A 13,151-nucleotide genomic window follows, 5' to 3' on the forward strand; every position below is an offset into this window, starting at 1 on the left:
AGCACTTAATAAATGTTTGTTAAATGAATGAATGATATAAAAACACTTTGTAAACTGAGAAATGCTATGTAAATATTCCTATTGTTAACAAATCCTTCAGATTACAAGGATTCCATTCATCTCAAATTTTTTCTAATACTTAGCAGATTTTCCTGGGAAAAAGAAATGAACAGAGGTAGGACATTTTCTTCATGTCTGAGTTTCTTTAACTAGAGGCAAACAGCATCTTGACAAACCTGGTCTGCAAATCTGAGGCAAGGTTTTGGGCTAAGAAAACTCCAGTGTTTGGCATCTTGTTTATTATGGCCTCTAGAAACTGAAAAGGTCCAGTCTGCCCAATGAGTTACTCCCCGCACCCTCCCCCCCACCACCACTTTCTTTCTTTCCTATTTATTTCATTTAATTGTCAGTGAATCAATACTTTCAAAAGAAATAATTCTAAGTATTTCACGCATACAGATGGAGATTTAAAATGTAATATGAGTGGCCTTGAAAAAGGCCAGATAGACTTCGTGTTTCTGAATGATGGTTTGCTAAACATATTCAAATCAAGAGAATAGCCTTGCTTTTCTTCACCCATTTATTGTCTTTGAAATGTCTCCTGCAGTGACAGCAGGATGGCTGTGTGGAACCGTGAGTTCTGGAGCCGTGAGTGATTCCTGCCCCATCTCACACATTAAGGAGGGTGAAAGGTCACTGGCAGACCAAGGAAGCCCAGGGGTGGAAGGGACTCCTAGTCAAACCCTAACACTGCAATTATTTGGATCCTGGTGCCCTTTCCACTACATCCCTGGCACTTATTCATGCTTTTACTATGGAGTAAATCCCCTTTTTTAATGATCTTCCACATTGACAAACAACACTTACTTATTTTAACTACAGTTAACAGTGTTCTTACATACATTTATACCTTTCTTGCAGTTTACAAATACCTCCGATGGAGGCATTCTGATTAACCTCATTTTACAGGTAAGAAGTTGAGGCTCTTAAAGAGACACGTTCTAAACTCTGGGGAACCCCAGATCTCTGACCCAAATTTCTGGGGCCCTTGCTGTGCAGGTGAGACTGTCAGGCGCATTATCTATCTGATCACCTGGGGCTTGGTGTTATACCCATTTTTCAGATGTGTACACTGAGCATTTTAAAACATTAAAATGCGTTTGACCAGAGTCACTGCTGTCACAAGTCAAATTTGACCGTCACTCAAGGCTATCCCTCTTCTAGAGGGTCAGGAGGCTGGGGCCTGGTGAGTCTCTCACCTTTGTGGAGTGGAGTGGAGTGGTGGGAGGGGCATGCTTCATGTTAAGTCACATAGAGGACTTCATCTCTCTGGGGCCAAGAAAGACAATCACACTAACTCCTTGTCGAACTTTCTGTGGCAGTTGGGGTGCACGACAGCCTGGACTTTGAACCAGCTTCGTCTTACCCCACCTGAAGAGCCAGCGCCAGGCCGCGCCTCTGCACTGCCCCACCTCCGTCCCCAGGGGCGGCAGCAGCGCCAGCTCCAGGCTCAGGCCTGCAACTCAGGCCGGTAACCTGAGCCCATAGCCGCCTCCATCTTACAAGTAGGGACCATTATTTTTTCCCCCGTCCTTACAAATACTTCATGGAACGCCATCCTCGCCCAGTCTCCACACCTCCCACCCCAATTCCCCGGCCCTCTACCTCCCCTTCCTCAACTGCCAGCGCCAAGATCCCAAGTGAGGGCAGGATACGAAGTCGAGAATTTGGACACCGCAGTTTCAGGTCCAAGTCCCTCCGAGCCCGGGGCGGGGCGGGGCGGGGAGGTGGGATAGGGAGGTGGAATTTCACCCCCATCTGGAAAAATCAAAAGGCTCTGGCAGGGCCCAAGCCGCTGCCTCAGCTGGACAGAACCTTTCGGGCTCCACACATCTCGTTGGAAGCTCAGAGAGGAGCAATGGAAGCACGAGAGGAAAGGGGGCTAGGCGTGCCTCTGTGTGTGAGTGTGTGTGCGTGCGCACGCGCGTGTGCCTTTTTAAGATCCGGGGTGTAATTCCGCAAAGCTGGTCCAGGAGATGGGGCATCGCTAGTGTGGACAGAGGCTTTGTGTCTTAATACCACTGAGAATAACATGGGGAGAGGGGTCGGGATGAGGGTTCTCTCGGGCGGGGAAACTCGAGGAGTTGTGTCTGCGCATTGAGAGGGTAACGGGATTCCTCACCCGGACGGGACGCCTGGGTGGAGGAAGCTCCGGACTCCGGATCCTGCGGGAGTGAAGGGTCCGTGCGCCCCGGCCCGGACTGGCGCTAGGCGGAGACATCCTCGGAGATGCTCTAGCCGAGAACTGCGCTCGAGCCGCGGGGTCGCGTCCCGGAAACTGCCCTCCCTAGCCGAGCTTCCCGGATTCTAAGGATGCCCCTGCCTGCCTCCTACTGGCCTCACCCGGAGTGCTGACCCCAAGGCGCCAAGCTCAGGGGCTCGCTTGGCGGAGCGCGGAGCCTTGGGGGTGCCTGCGAGCGGTTACGCCCCCCCACCTCACGCCCCACCGCCTCCCCGGCGAGCGTGAGCCGGGGCGCGGGGTAGCGGCCGCGCGTCCACACTCCCGCGCGCTGCGGCGGTCCCTCCCCCGAGCACTCACAAAATTGTCCCCGCAGCCGTTGTCCGGACACAACACGTAGAAGGAGACGCCGGGATCGGCGTAGAAATCCATCCTGCGCTCGGTCTCCTCCGTGGCGATGAGCTCGAAGGGCGTGTTGGAGCACCATTTCTCCGCAACGTCAGCCAGCTGCTGGAAATCCATCCTGGCCCGCCGCGCCCGCCGCTCCCTCAGCCTCCTCACGCGCCGCCCGCCTCCCGCTCCCTCCGCCGCCCGCCCTCCTCTCCTCCGGCGCCCTCCTCCGGGACGGGCAGCGCGCGGCTCTGTGGCTCTCGGGCAGGCGGCGGGGCCGGGCGGCTCGGGCTCCCTCCGGTCCCGGGGCTCCTCCCGGCGGGGACTGTTTACATGCTGTGTGTAACCGGGTGGGCGGTGGCCAGGGACTGCGCGGCGCCGCGCCCGGCTCCTCCCAGCTCCGCCTCTCCGCCCGCCCCTTTTCGGGCAGCCCGGGAGGCTGGCGCGGCCCGGCCGGGCGAGGTTGACAGTGGGCGTGGCGGGGCGGGACGGAGCACGGCTGAAGGCACCGGGTGCTCCGCGGACTCTCCTGTCTCCACCTGCCCCCTTTTTAAAAAACGAACCCGGAGCATCCCGGGGCCCTCAGGAACCTAGGGCCGCCCCGGCCCGTGACGTCATGGGATCCAGCCAATCACCGGAGTCTGAGGCCAACGCCGAGACCTGTGAGCCTGGTGACGTCACAGCGCGGGCCCGAAAAAGGCAGCTTGCAGGTTAAGTGAAGCGGAGTTATCTGGATCGCGTTTATCTGGAGTTTGAAGGCCGGGAAAGCATTTTTCCCAATGAGACTGAAGTGTAGAGAAATTCACAGAACTGCAGATACCGTGTACCTTGTCTGAGGCTAGGAATGGAGGAGCTGAGAAAACCAAAGGGAAACAGAGCTTATCTTTTTCAGAAATCACAGCTCTGTCATCTGAATGATGTAAAGAAATGTTTTCCATAAATACATTTACTAGGCACTGAAATGAATGTCCGTTTGAAAAGGAAGATGAAAGTTTATGGATTTGAGAGGGGGGGGGGGGTTTGGCATTAACATAAAGCTGAGTATTTCTAAAAATAAGCCTCATAAGTCTAGACTGAAGGCATGAGGAGAAGGGGACAACAGAGGACGAGATGGTTGGATGGGATCCCCGATTCAATGGACATGAGTTTGAGCAAGCTCCGGGAGGTGGTAAAAGACAGGGAAGCCTGGTGTGCTGCAATCCGGTCGCAATGAGTCGGACACGACTGAGCGACTGAACAACCACAAATATAGATTGAATAGTAATCACCTTAAATTCATACTGTAAAACCGAAAATGACCAACTGCTAATTTAGGAGAGGAGAAATTACATTTTAAAACAAGAGTACAAGGTCCAACCATTGCACCTGTTGAATGTTCGATGGCTGCCGGGACCAGACAGGCATTGCTGGATTGCAGAAAATGCATTGGACAGAGCCCTGACCCACAGGAAGTGACTAAGTACTAGCAGAGACAGGGCAAATAGCATTCATTCCATAATACAAACATTCAGTCAGCTTTTATCTTTAAAGTTGGTCTTCTGAAGCAAGCCTCATGCTAGTTCTAGGGCTATAAATGTATTGTTGTTTAGTCGCTAGTATCTGACTCTTTGTAACCCCATGGACTGCAGCATGTCAGGCTTCCCTGGCCTGCACTATCTCTGGGAGTTTGCTCAAACTCAGGTCCATTGATTCTGTGATGCTATCCAACCATCTCATCCTCTATCGCCCTCTTCTCCTCCTGCCCTCAATCTTTCCCAGCAGCAGGGTCTTTTCTAATGAGTCAGCTCTTCACATCAGGTGGCCAAAGTATTGGAGTTTCAGCTTTAGCATCAGTCCTTCCAATGAATATTCAGGGTTGAGTTTCTTTAGGATGGACTGGTTTGATCTCCTTGCTGTCCAAGGGACTCTCAAGAGTCTTCCTCAGCACCACAGTTTGAAAGCATCAATTCTTTGGCACTCAGCTTTCTTTTTGGTCCAACTCTCACATCCATACATGACTACCGGAAAAACCATAGCTTTAACTTATACAGACCTTTGTTGGGAAAGTGATGTCTCTGCTTTTTAATATGCTGTCTAGGTTTGTCATAGCTTATTTTTCAAGGAACAAGCATCTTTGAATTTCATGGCTGCAGTCACCATCTGCAGTGATTTTGGAACCCAAGAAAATAAAATCTGCCACTGTTTCCATTGTTTCCCTATCTATCTGCTCTGAAGTCACGGGACCAGATGCCACGATCTTAGTTTTTTTAATATAAATATTATGTAATTCCACTCTCAAAGAGCTAGCAGACTAGGCAAGGGACGCTCATGACACCTTGAACTCACTGAAAACACCTTTTACTCAACAGAATTGATTCAGTTCTGGAAAGCTGTTTCTCTTGCCCATTTCTGGGATAGGAATTCTTTTCCCCCTGACTTCCCTTAATGAAATCAAAGCTGCATTCCCATAGTGAAAGTGGAAAGTCCACTTAATCTTTTGATAGAGGAAGAGGTCATGATAGAGATCACCCTAAAGGCTACCGGGGCATTGCATCTTATTTGATCTTTTTCCTGATGGGAGTTGTCCTTACCTGGAAATTAACCCTTATATGTAACAATTTCATGACTTCAGTAATTTCTCAATCCCTTTAAAACAATTCAGTTCAGTGAACATTCATGGAGCATCTCTTGAGTACCAGACAAAGATGCACAAGACCCAGATTTTGCCATCAACGAGTTTACAGACAGAACTAGGAAGGGTTCTAAGATGACCTTCAAGATTCCTTGTAAACCAAGAGTCTTGCTATACATAGACGTTCTCCCAGTTATTCAAACAAACATGAATCTAGGTACTGCTGTGAGGTATTCTGCTCATGTAACTAAGGAGTCAAATCAATAGACCTCAAGATGGGGAGCTTGTCCTTAGTGGGCCTCATGTAATCACACGGGCCCTTACAGGGGACTGGGCTTTTCTTGGAGATTCAAACCATGAAGCAGAGTCATCATCAAGTGAGATTTGTTCCTAACAGCTTTGATGATGGAGGGAGCTGCTTCATTGGAGAGGAGTGTAGATGGTCAATCCCTGACCATCAGCCAGCAAGTGAGACTTTAGTCTTACAACTGCAGCAACCTCAATGAGCTTGAAAGTAAATTTTCTGCAGAGAATTTAGCCTGACTTGATTCCATGATTTCAGCCTTGGGAGAGCCTGAGCAGAGAAGTCAGTTATGCCTCGGCTATGCATAACTGATTTTGGACTTACAGAACTTCTGACTTACAGAACTGTGAGATAATTAATAGGTATTGTCTTAAGTTGCTAAGTTTGCTTTAATTTGTTCTGCAGCAGTAGAAAAGGAATACAGAGAACAGAGAAGGAAACTGGCACATGAATAAGAAAATTCAATCTGCTGTTGTGAATGTTACAAAATGTTGCTTTTTTCTTTCTTTCTTTTAAATACAGACACCCCAAGATAGAGTCTTTAAATTTGAGACTAAAATATATAAAAGACATAGCTTTTCTTCTTTGGGGAAAGGAGGGAGTTTTACAAATACATGTGTTTCAAAATCCATCTATCAAGTTTGCTCCAAGTGATGGATGGCCATAAGTACAGAGTTTTAGGTATTTAACAAACACTTTTTGTCAGAAGATGAAAAATTCTTAAGATGAAAAATAGAATTCTGAGTATAAAGGAATTGTTCAATAAATTGAATGTACACTGTTGTTTTTCATAGAAAGGCATTGAGTTAAAGATCAGAAACTTGAGCTCTGCACTGATTCCCACCTCAGTGAATTTAAGCTTCGTGTACATCTCCAACTGTACTCCAATCTCCAACTGTAATTGCCCTGAACCTCAGTTTTCTCTTCTGAAAAATGGTGACAAAAAATGAGATAAAGTATATAAAGTCCTTTTCCCAGAACCTGGCACATAGTATGAACTCAGTAAATGCCATGATTATTGTTAATCTACTTCTTGGGAGCGATTTGTAGGAAGATCAGCTGGTGAATTTTAAAAGTAAAATTCAGGAGTGATGTGAGAATGGTAGCATGATGGGTACTGGTCACAGATGATGTGAAATCTCATTTTTTTTCTAAGCCTTTGGAGCAGAGTTTCTCAATAGCAGCACTACTGGTATTTGGAGCTGGGTATTTCTTTCTTGTAGGGAGTTATCTTTTGCACCGTAGGATGTTTAGTGGCATCCCTGGCATCTACCCACTAGATGCCCAGCAGCATTTCCCCCACTCCTCTCTGACGTTGTGACAACCAAAGATGTCTTCATTGCTCAGTTGTGTCTGACTCTTTGTGACACTTCGGACCGTAGCCCGCCAGGCTCCTCTGTCCATGGGATTCTCCAGGCAAGAATACTGGAATGGGCTGACATTTCTTCCTCCAGAGAATCCTCCCGACCCAGGAATTGAACCTGTGTTTTCCTGCATTGCAGGAGGATTCTTTACCCGCTGAGCCATCAGGGAAGCCCCCAAAACGTCTCCAGACATTGTTAAATGTTCCCTGGAAGCCAAAATCACCCCTACTTGAGAACCACAGATTTAGAGAAAGAAGTCTTGCACCTTTAAGGGAAAGGGTTATCACATAAAAGCAGTGGAAATTAGTCCCACAATGTGAATCTTCAGGAGTTGCTTGGACCTTGATTTCTTTAAGGCAACTAAGTCAGTTTCTTAGGTAGGAAGACAAGTCACTCTGCTTCCCTCCTGCTTGGAGAGTCCTGTGAGGCATCCCATGTAGAGATGTATACGGGCTCCAGGTACAGGGCAGTGGTCATTCCAGAACTTCAGCCAGGTCTTTTGTGTAGCCCAGAAGTGAAGGGACATCAGGGACTGCTGAATCCCCTTTCCTGTTTTGCCTTTGGCCATTATTCAGAAGTAGAAGGAAAATTATACATAGCTCCATTAGTGGGCAGAGAGTTGTGCAGGCTTCATTGCATTTAGAGAAATCTTTCTCTTCTTGTATATGAATCTAGACTTTTCTCCTGTTGAACCACCATCTTTTGGAGATGTTGTTAAGGAGAGAAGGCATCTTCAAACCCCACGTTGGCTGGGAGTTCTCAGGAACCCAATTCAGAACTGCAAAACCCACCCTAGATTCTCCTACTCAAGCCAACTCTTCCACCCACCCCTGTTCCCAGGTCCTCTGTGGCTTTTATTCTAGTGTGAGCAATGCTGACTTGAATATATAATTGTACCTTTTATTTACTCCCACATTGTAAGTCCATTTAACTAACCCTACCATCTGGTAAATCTGCTTCATCCACACAGCCTCCTGGTTATGCTGTATGAGGAATGAGGCAGAACGGGAAGTGTGGCTGGTTCTGCATTCACCCTGTGAACTCAAGGTAGTTGCATTTTATCAAGAGGCACAGCAGACGTCAAGCTCCAGGAGGTGATGGTCAGTAGAGGGGTATGTGATTTGTCACAGCAATGATGGGAGAGGTGAGAGGACCCCAGGATCTGGAGACAAAACCCCCAAGACGTCAACATAGGAGGGATGAGAGGGAGGGAGGCTCAGGAGGGAGGGGATATGTGTATACTTATGGCTGATTCACATTGTTGTGAGGCAGAAACCAACAAAACAATTGTAAAGCAATTGTCTTCCAATTAAAAATAAAAGAGGGATGAGAGCCATTTGTGTGCCTTCCCAATACAGTCAAGAGAGGTGACACCTGGGCAGTGGGATGGGGAAGATAAATAGAGGGTAGTCTCTTGAGTTCAGCCCATGCTAAAGTTCATGTTTCATTGTAACTGGAGTTTGGAAAAAAATTAAATTGGAAGATCAGCAAAAATCAAAAATCTACATAAATGGGTCATTGTGACCCAAATACTCCGTAAACCTGAGAAGGATTTTCTTCTGCATTCTTGCCCTCTGGCCAGAAAAATTCATTCCAAATTGTGTGTCTGAATCTGTCGATCTGAATTTCTACAAAATCTTTTCTTTTTTGTTATTCCTCTAAAAGCTTTGCATCTAGAACTTGAGGAAGCTCTGGGTTACATAATTTGGCTACATTTGTCTTCAAAGCATGTCTATCTGATCAGATTCATCAGATAAGCATTTTCCTTTTACATATGTCAAAGGAAAATAAATTATTTCTATTTTATTTTTTAAAATTCATTTAATACACCTCAGTATTCTGTTTTGTCACTCCCCGTCCTTGCCCTTACTCTCAACTAAAATAGTTTCTCAATTCCTTGCTTCTAAACATTTTCATTGCCTTCTTCCCTTACAACACACAAAACGTCCTTTTCAGTGATATCTCTTTGGTGGCTCTGAAAGAGAAATACAGATTTTATGGTGACAAAATGGTTGTTTTAATATTATTTTCTTTTCCCTTTCTGATCATGATTATAGTTTTGCCTTTGTTTGTCTGCTGAGGCTTATTAGGACCTAGTTGTATTAGCTCATTCTCTAGCAAGGTGTCCCAAGAGCATTACTAGAGAACTCCTACAAGGATGTAGATTTCCCTCTGGGAAAAGTCCTGTATTCCGGAAATTGGCTAAACCAGAAGCTGCTGTCCTTAAATTAGCAGGCTGATCTCTTATATATGTCCATTTAGTAAAATATGATGATCTGGGTAATAGCATAGCTTGCTTTACTCCAGCCTTGCCCCAGTCTGAGGGTGTGCTTGTCCTCAGCTACAATGCCAGCAAAGTAGTTGATGAAAGAGTACAACTAAGATTTGTGACTTCCCTGGAGGCTCAGATGGCAAATAATCTGCCTGCAATGCAGGAGACCCAGGTTTGATCCCTGGGTTGGGAAGATACCCTGGAGAAGGGAATGGCTACCCATTCCAGTATTCTTGCCTGGAGAATCCCATGGACAGAGGAGCCTGGTGGGTGTGTGGGATCACGAAGTCGGACAAAACTGAGCGGCTAACACTTTTACTTTTCAAGACTTAAGACAGGATAGAAAAGTTTGGGTGTTGGAAAGACTTTGCCACTTATTAACTGTGTGACCTTGGAAAGGTTACCCAATGCCTGCGAACCACAATTTCTTCATCTGTGAAAATGGGGTAAGGGTACATACCTTGTTGAACTTGTAAGAATCTGAGAAAATAAATATGTGAGTGTGTGTGTAGTAGGGGAAGATGGTGCAAAGATCAGCAGAAAGCTTTTTACAAAGTGAGAAATGACAACATATCCAAAGCTCTGATAGTAGTGGTCCTTGGTCTACAATGTGTGTAGAGGTCCTGATTAAGCTTAGATCTTGTTACATTAAGTATCCATGTTTAAAAATTCCAGGTGAATCAGTTAGAAATTGCATTCAGCTAAATAATAAAAATCTTGACTAAAGTGACTGGACCAAGATCAGAATTGGTCTTTATTTCATATGAATAAAATCTGGAAGTGGGCAGTTCAGGGCAGATTTGGCCACTCCTTGGTCACTGGGGCTCAGGTTCTTTCTGCCCTACTATCCTGAGGGTGTAGCTTCCATCCTTTAAGTTGCCTCAGGGTGCATGATGCTTTCTGGAGTTCCAATTATCATACCCACATTCCAAGCAGGATAAAGGAAGAAAGAATAAAGGAACACAGGCCAACTGTCATTACTCTTTTCCTTTTTAAATTTATTAATTAGTTTATTTTCAGCTGTGCTGGGTCTTCATTGCTGTTCTGGCTTTCTCTAGTTATGGTGTGTGGGCTTCTCATTGCAGAGACTTCTCTTGTTGCAGAACATGGGCTCTAGGGCATGGGGACTTCAGTAGTTGTGGTGCATGGACTCAGTTGCCCTGTGGCATGTGGGATCTTCCCGGACCAGGGATCAAACCCATGTCTGCTGCATTGGCAGGCAGATTCCCAACCACTGGACCACCAGGGAAGCCCCTGTCATTACCCTTTCAATGAGCCTTCCCAGATGTTCCAACCAACCAACTTCTCAGATACTGTGTCCCTTCTGTCTATGAAAGAAACTCAGAAATGCAGTTTTATTGCTAAGGGAAAAAAGGGAAAATGGCTATGGCAGAGACATCTAGCAGGTTCTGCCATAAAGGTAACTACTAAATACTAGCGAAAGGAGGAGAAACTTCCAAACAGGTAGACAGGAAAATGGGGACCAAAGAAAGCCCACCAATCAATAGACAGCAGGAATGGAAAAGACAGAAGCCAAGAAAAATCATTCTAAAGAATGATATACACTAAATAAGATGGAGTAAATGATTCCAGAGTATGCGTAATCATAATCAATGTAAATGGACAACCAAATTTCCTTGTGGGTTGTATTAGTAGTAGGCACCCCCTCATCAGAACTTTAGCATTTGAAGATTACTAGTTATAAATTAAACATAGCCATTTTATTTATTTATTTATTAAACATAGCCATTTTAAGTCTCTGTCATCTACAGGTAATTTTTTTTGGGGAAAGTGAAAATAAAAGAAACTTGTCAGAAGATATTTTAATACTTAAGATGGGATCATGGATGCCTAAGAAACAACAATTGATTACCTATTTAATTACAGTCAAAATAAAGCACTGAAAAATAAACATAGCTGAAAAATAAACATAGATTTTTTTTAAAAGTCTATGCTCTTTCACAAGTGAGGAACCTTGATTCTTTTTCTTCTTTATATAATCAAGGATATAGAAAAGTCAACATAAAGCACAGGAAATTATTCTAGTAAAACCCAGAATCTTTGCTACCCAGGCAGGTTACATAGCAGATAATGATAACCTTTTAGGCTGTAGGCTGAGGCATTACTCAGTAAATCAAGGCAACAAGCTTACCAAAATTGGGCAAACTTTACTAAGATTTTAACACATTTCAGAGCTACTTTTCAGACTCAAGTATTATAAACTTAGGCAAATAAAATGTACTTGCCAAGTTTTGTCCTTGGCTATCCTTTTTCCTATTCTGAAGCAATCTAACATTTTACTTTAGAACACATCTTCAGGGGTTGCAGGGTCAAAACTATTTTTATTATAACACTAAGATGTTATCTATATTAACATACAATGCATTAATCATGGCTATTGGCAAATGAATCCGTATATATTTTTGAAATTTCTCAGTTTTCACTTTTAATTAAAAAAAATATTCTTAGTTTCCACTTTTAATGGGTTTCCCTGGGAGCTCAGACAGTAAAGAATCTGCCTGCAATGCTGGAGACCCAGGTTTGATCGCTGGGTCTGGAAGATCCCCTGTAGAAGGAAATGGGAATCCACTCCAGTATTCTTGCCTGAAGAAAACCACAGACAGAGGAGCCTGGTGGGCTACAGTCCATGGGATCACAAAGAGTTGGACATGACTGAGTAATTTTCACTTCCACTTTTAATACAATAAATGTTCATAATTATACCCCACATAAACAGAATGTCTTTGGAGTCTTCAGTAAATTGTGAGTGTAAAGGGGTCCAGAACCTAATAAAAAACTCCAAGAAGTATTACCTTAGGATAAATTTAAATTTATTCATTTTCTTTGGAAAACAAAAGCACACTTATAGTTGTACATCTATTTATGATAGAAACTCTCTAGAAAGTGGGCAGAGAGGGAAAATCATTGTTGTTTTAGTCACTAAGTCGTGTCTGACTCTTTTGTGACCCCGTGGACTGTAGTCCTCCAGGCTCCTCTGTCCATGGGATTTCCCAGGCAAGAATACTGGAGTAGGTTGCCATTTCCTTCTCCAGGGGATCTTCCTGACCCAGTGACTGAACCCATGTCTCCTGCATTGGCAGGCATGTTCTTCACCACTGAGCCACCTGGGAGCCCCAGAGGGAACATACCTCAGCACAATAAAGGTCATGTATGCCAAGCCCACAGCTAACATCATACATACTCAATGGTGAAAAGCTGAAAGCATTTCTTCTAAGATCAGGAACAAGACAAGGATACCCACTCCTACCATTTTTATTCAACATAGTATTAGAAGTCCCAGTTACAACAATGAGATAAGAAAGAAGTAAAAGGAATACAAATTGCAAAAAGCAGATTACATGAGACTATACATGGAAAATCCTAAATACTCCACCAAAAAATCTAGTAGAGCTCACCAATGAATTGAATAGAGTTTCAGGATACAAAATCAATATACAGAAATCTGTTGCGTTTCTATACACTAACAGAGAATTATCAAAAAGAGAAGTTAAGGAAACAATCTCATTTACAACTGCATCAAAAAGAATAAAATATCTAAGAATAAACCTGCCTAAGGAGGTAAAAGATCTGTATTTGGAAAACTGTAAGACACTAATGAAAGAAACTGAAGATGACGCAAGCAGATGGAAAGATATACTGTGTTCAACCCACATACTTTTGGTCAATTAAGCTATAAGAAAGGAGGCAAGAACACACAGTGGAGAAAAAGCAGTCTCTTCAATAAGTGGTGCTGGAAAAACTGGACTTCTACACATAAAAGAACAAAATTAGAATAGTTTCTAACAACATATACAAAAATAAACTAAAAATGGGTTACAGAGCTAAATGTGAGACCAGAAACCATGAAGTTCCTAGAAGGAAACATAGGTATAACACTCTTTGACATAATTTATAGCAATGTTTTTCAACTTGTCACGTTAAGCAAAGGAAATTTTTTTTTTTAAGCAAAG

At 44.3% G+C, this 13,151-nt stretch overlaps 1 protein-coding gene across 1 annotated transcript in view; it reads right to left on the reverse strand.

Annotated features, from left to right (window-relative positions):
- MTURN (maturin, neural progenitor differentiation regulator homolog) overlaps positions 1-2,937 on the reverse strand; it is a 32,197-nt gene extending 29,260 nt beyond the window's left edge. Inside the window, exon 1 of the mRNA XM_061165439.1 lies at positions 2,600-2,937. Within this exon, the coding sequence (XP_061021422.1) occupies positions 2,600-2,761 (162 nt within the window). The 5' untranslated portion in view covers positions 2,762-2,937. The remainder of the gene's footprint in view (positions 1-2,599) is intronic.
- Positions 2,938-13,151: the final 10,214 nt, after the last annotated feature.

This window comes from Dama dama, chromosome 18, assembly GCF_033118175.1.
Source record: "Dama dama isolate Ldn47 chromosome 18, ASM3311817v1, whole genome shotgun sequence".
Taxonomy (NCBI): Eukaryota; Metazoa; Chordata; class Mammalia; order Artiodactyla; family Cervidae; genus Dama; species Dama dama.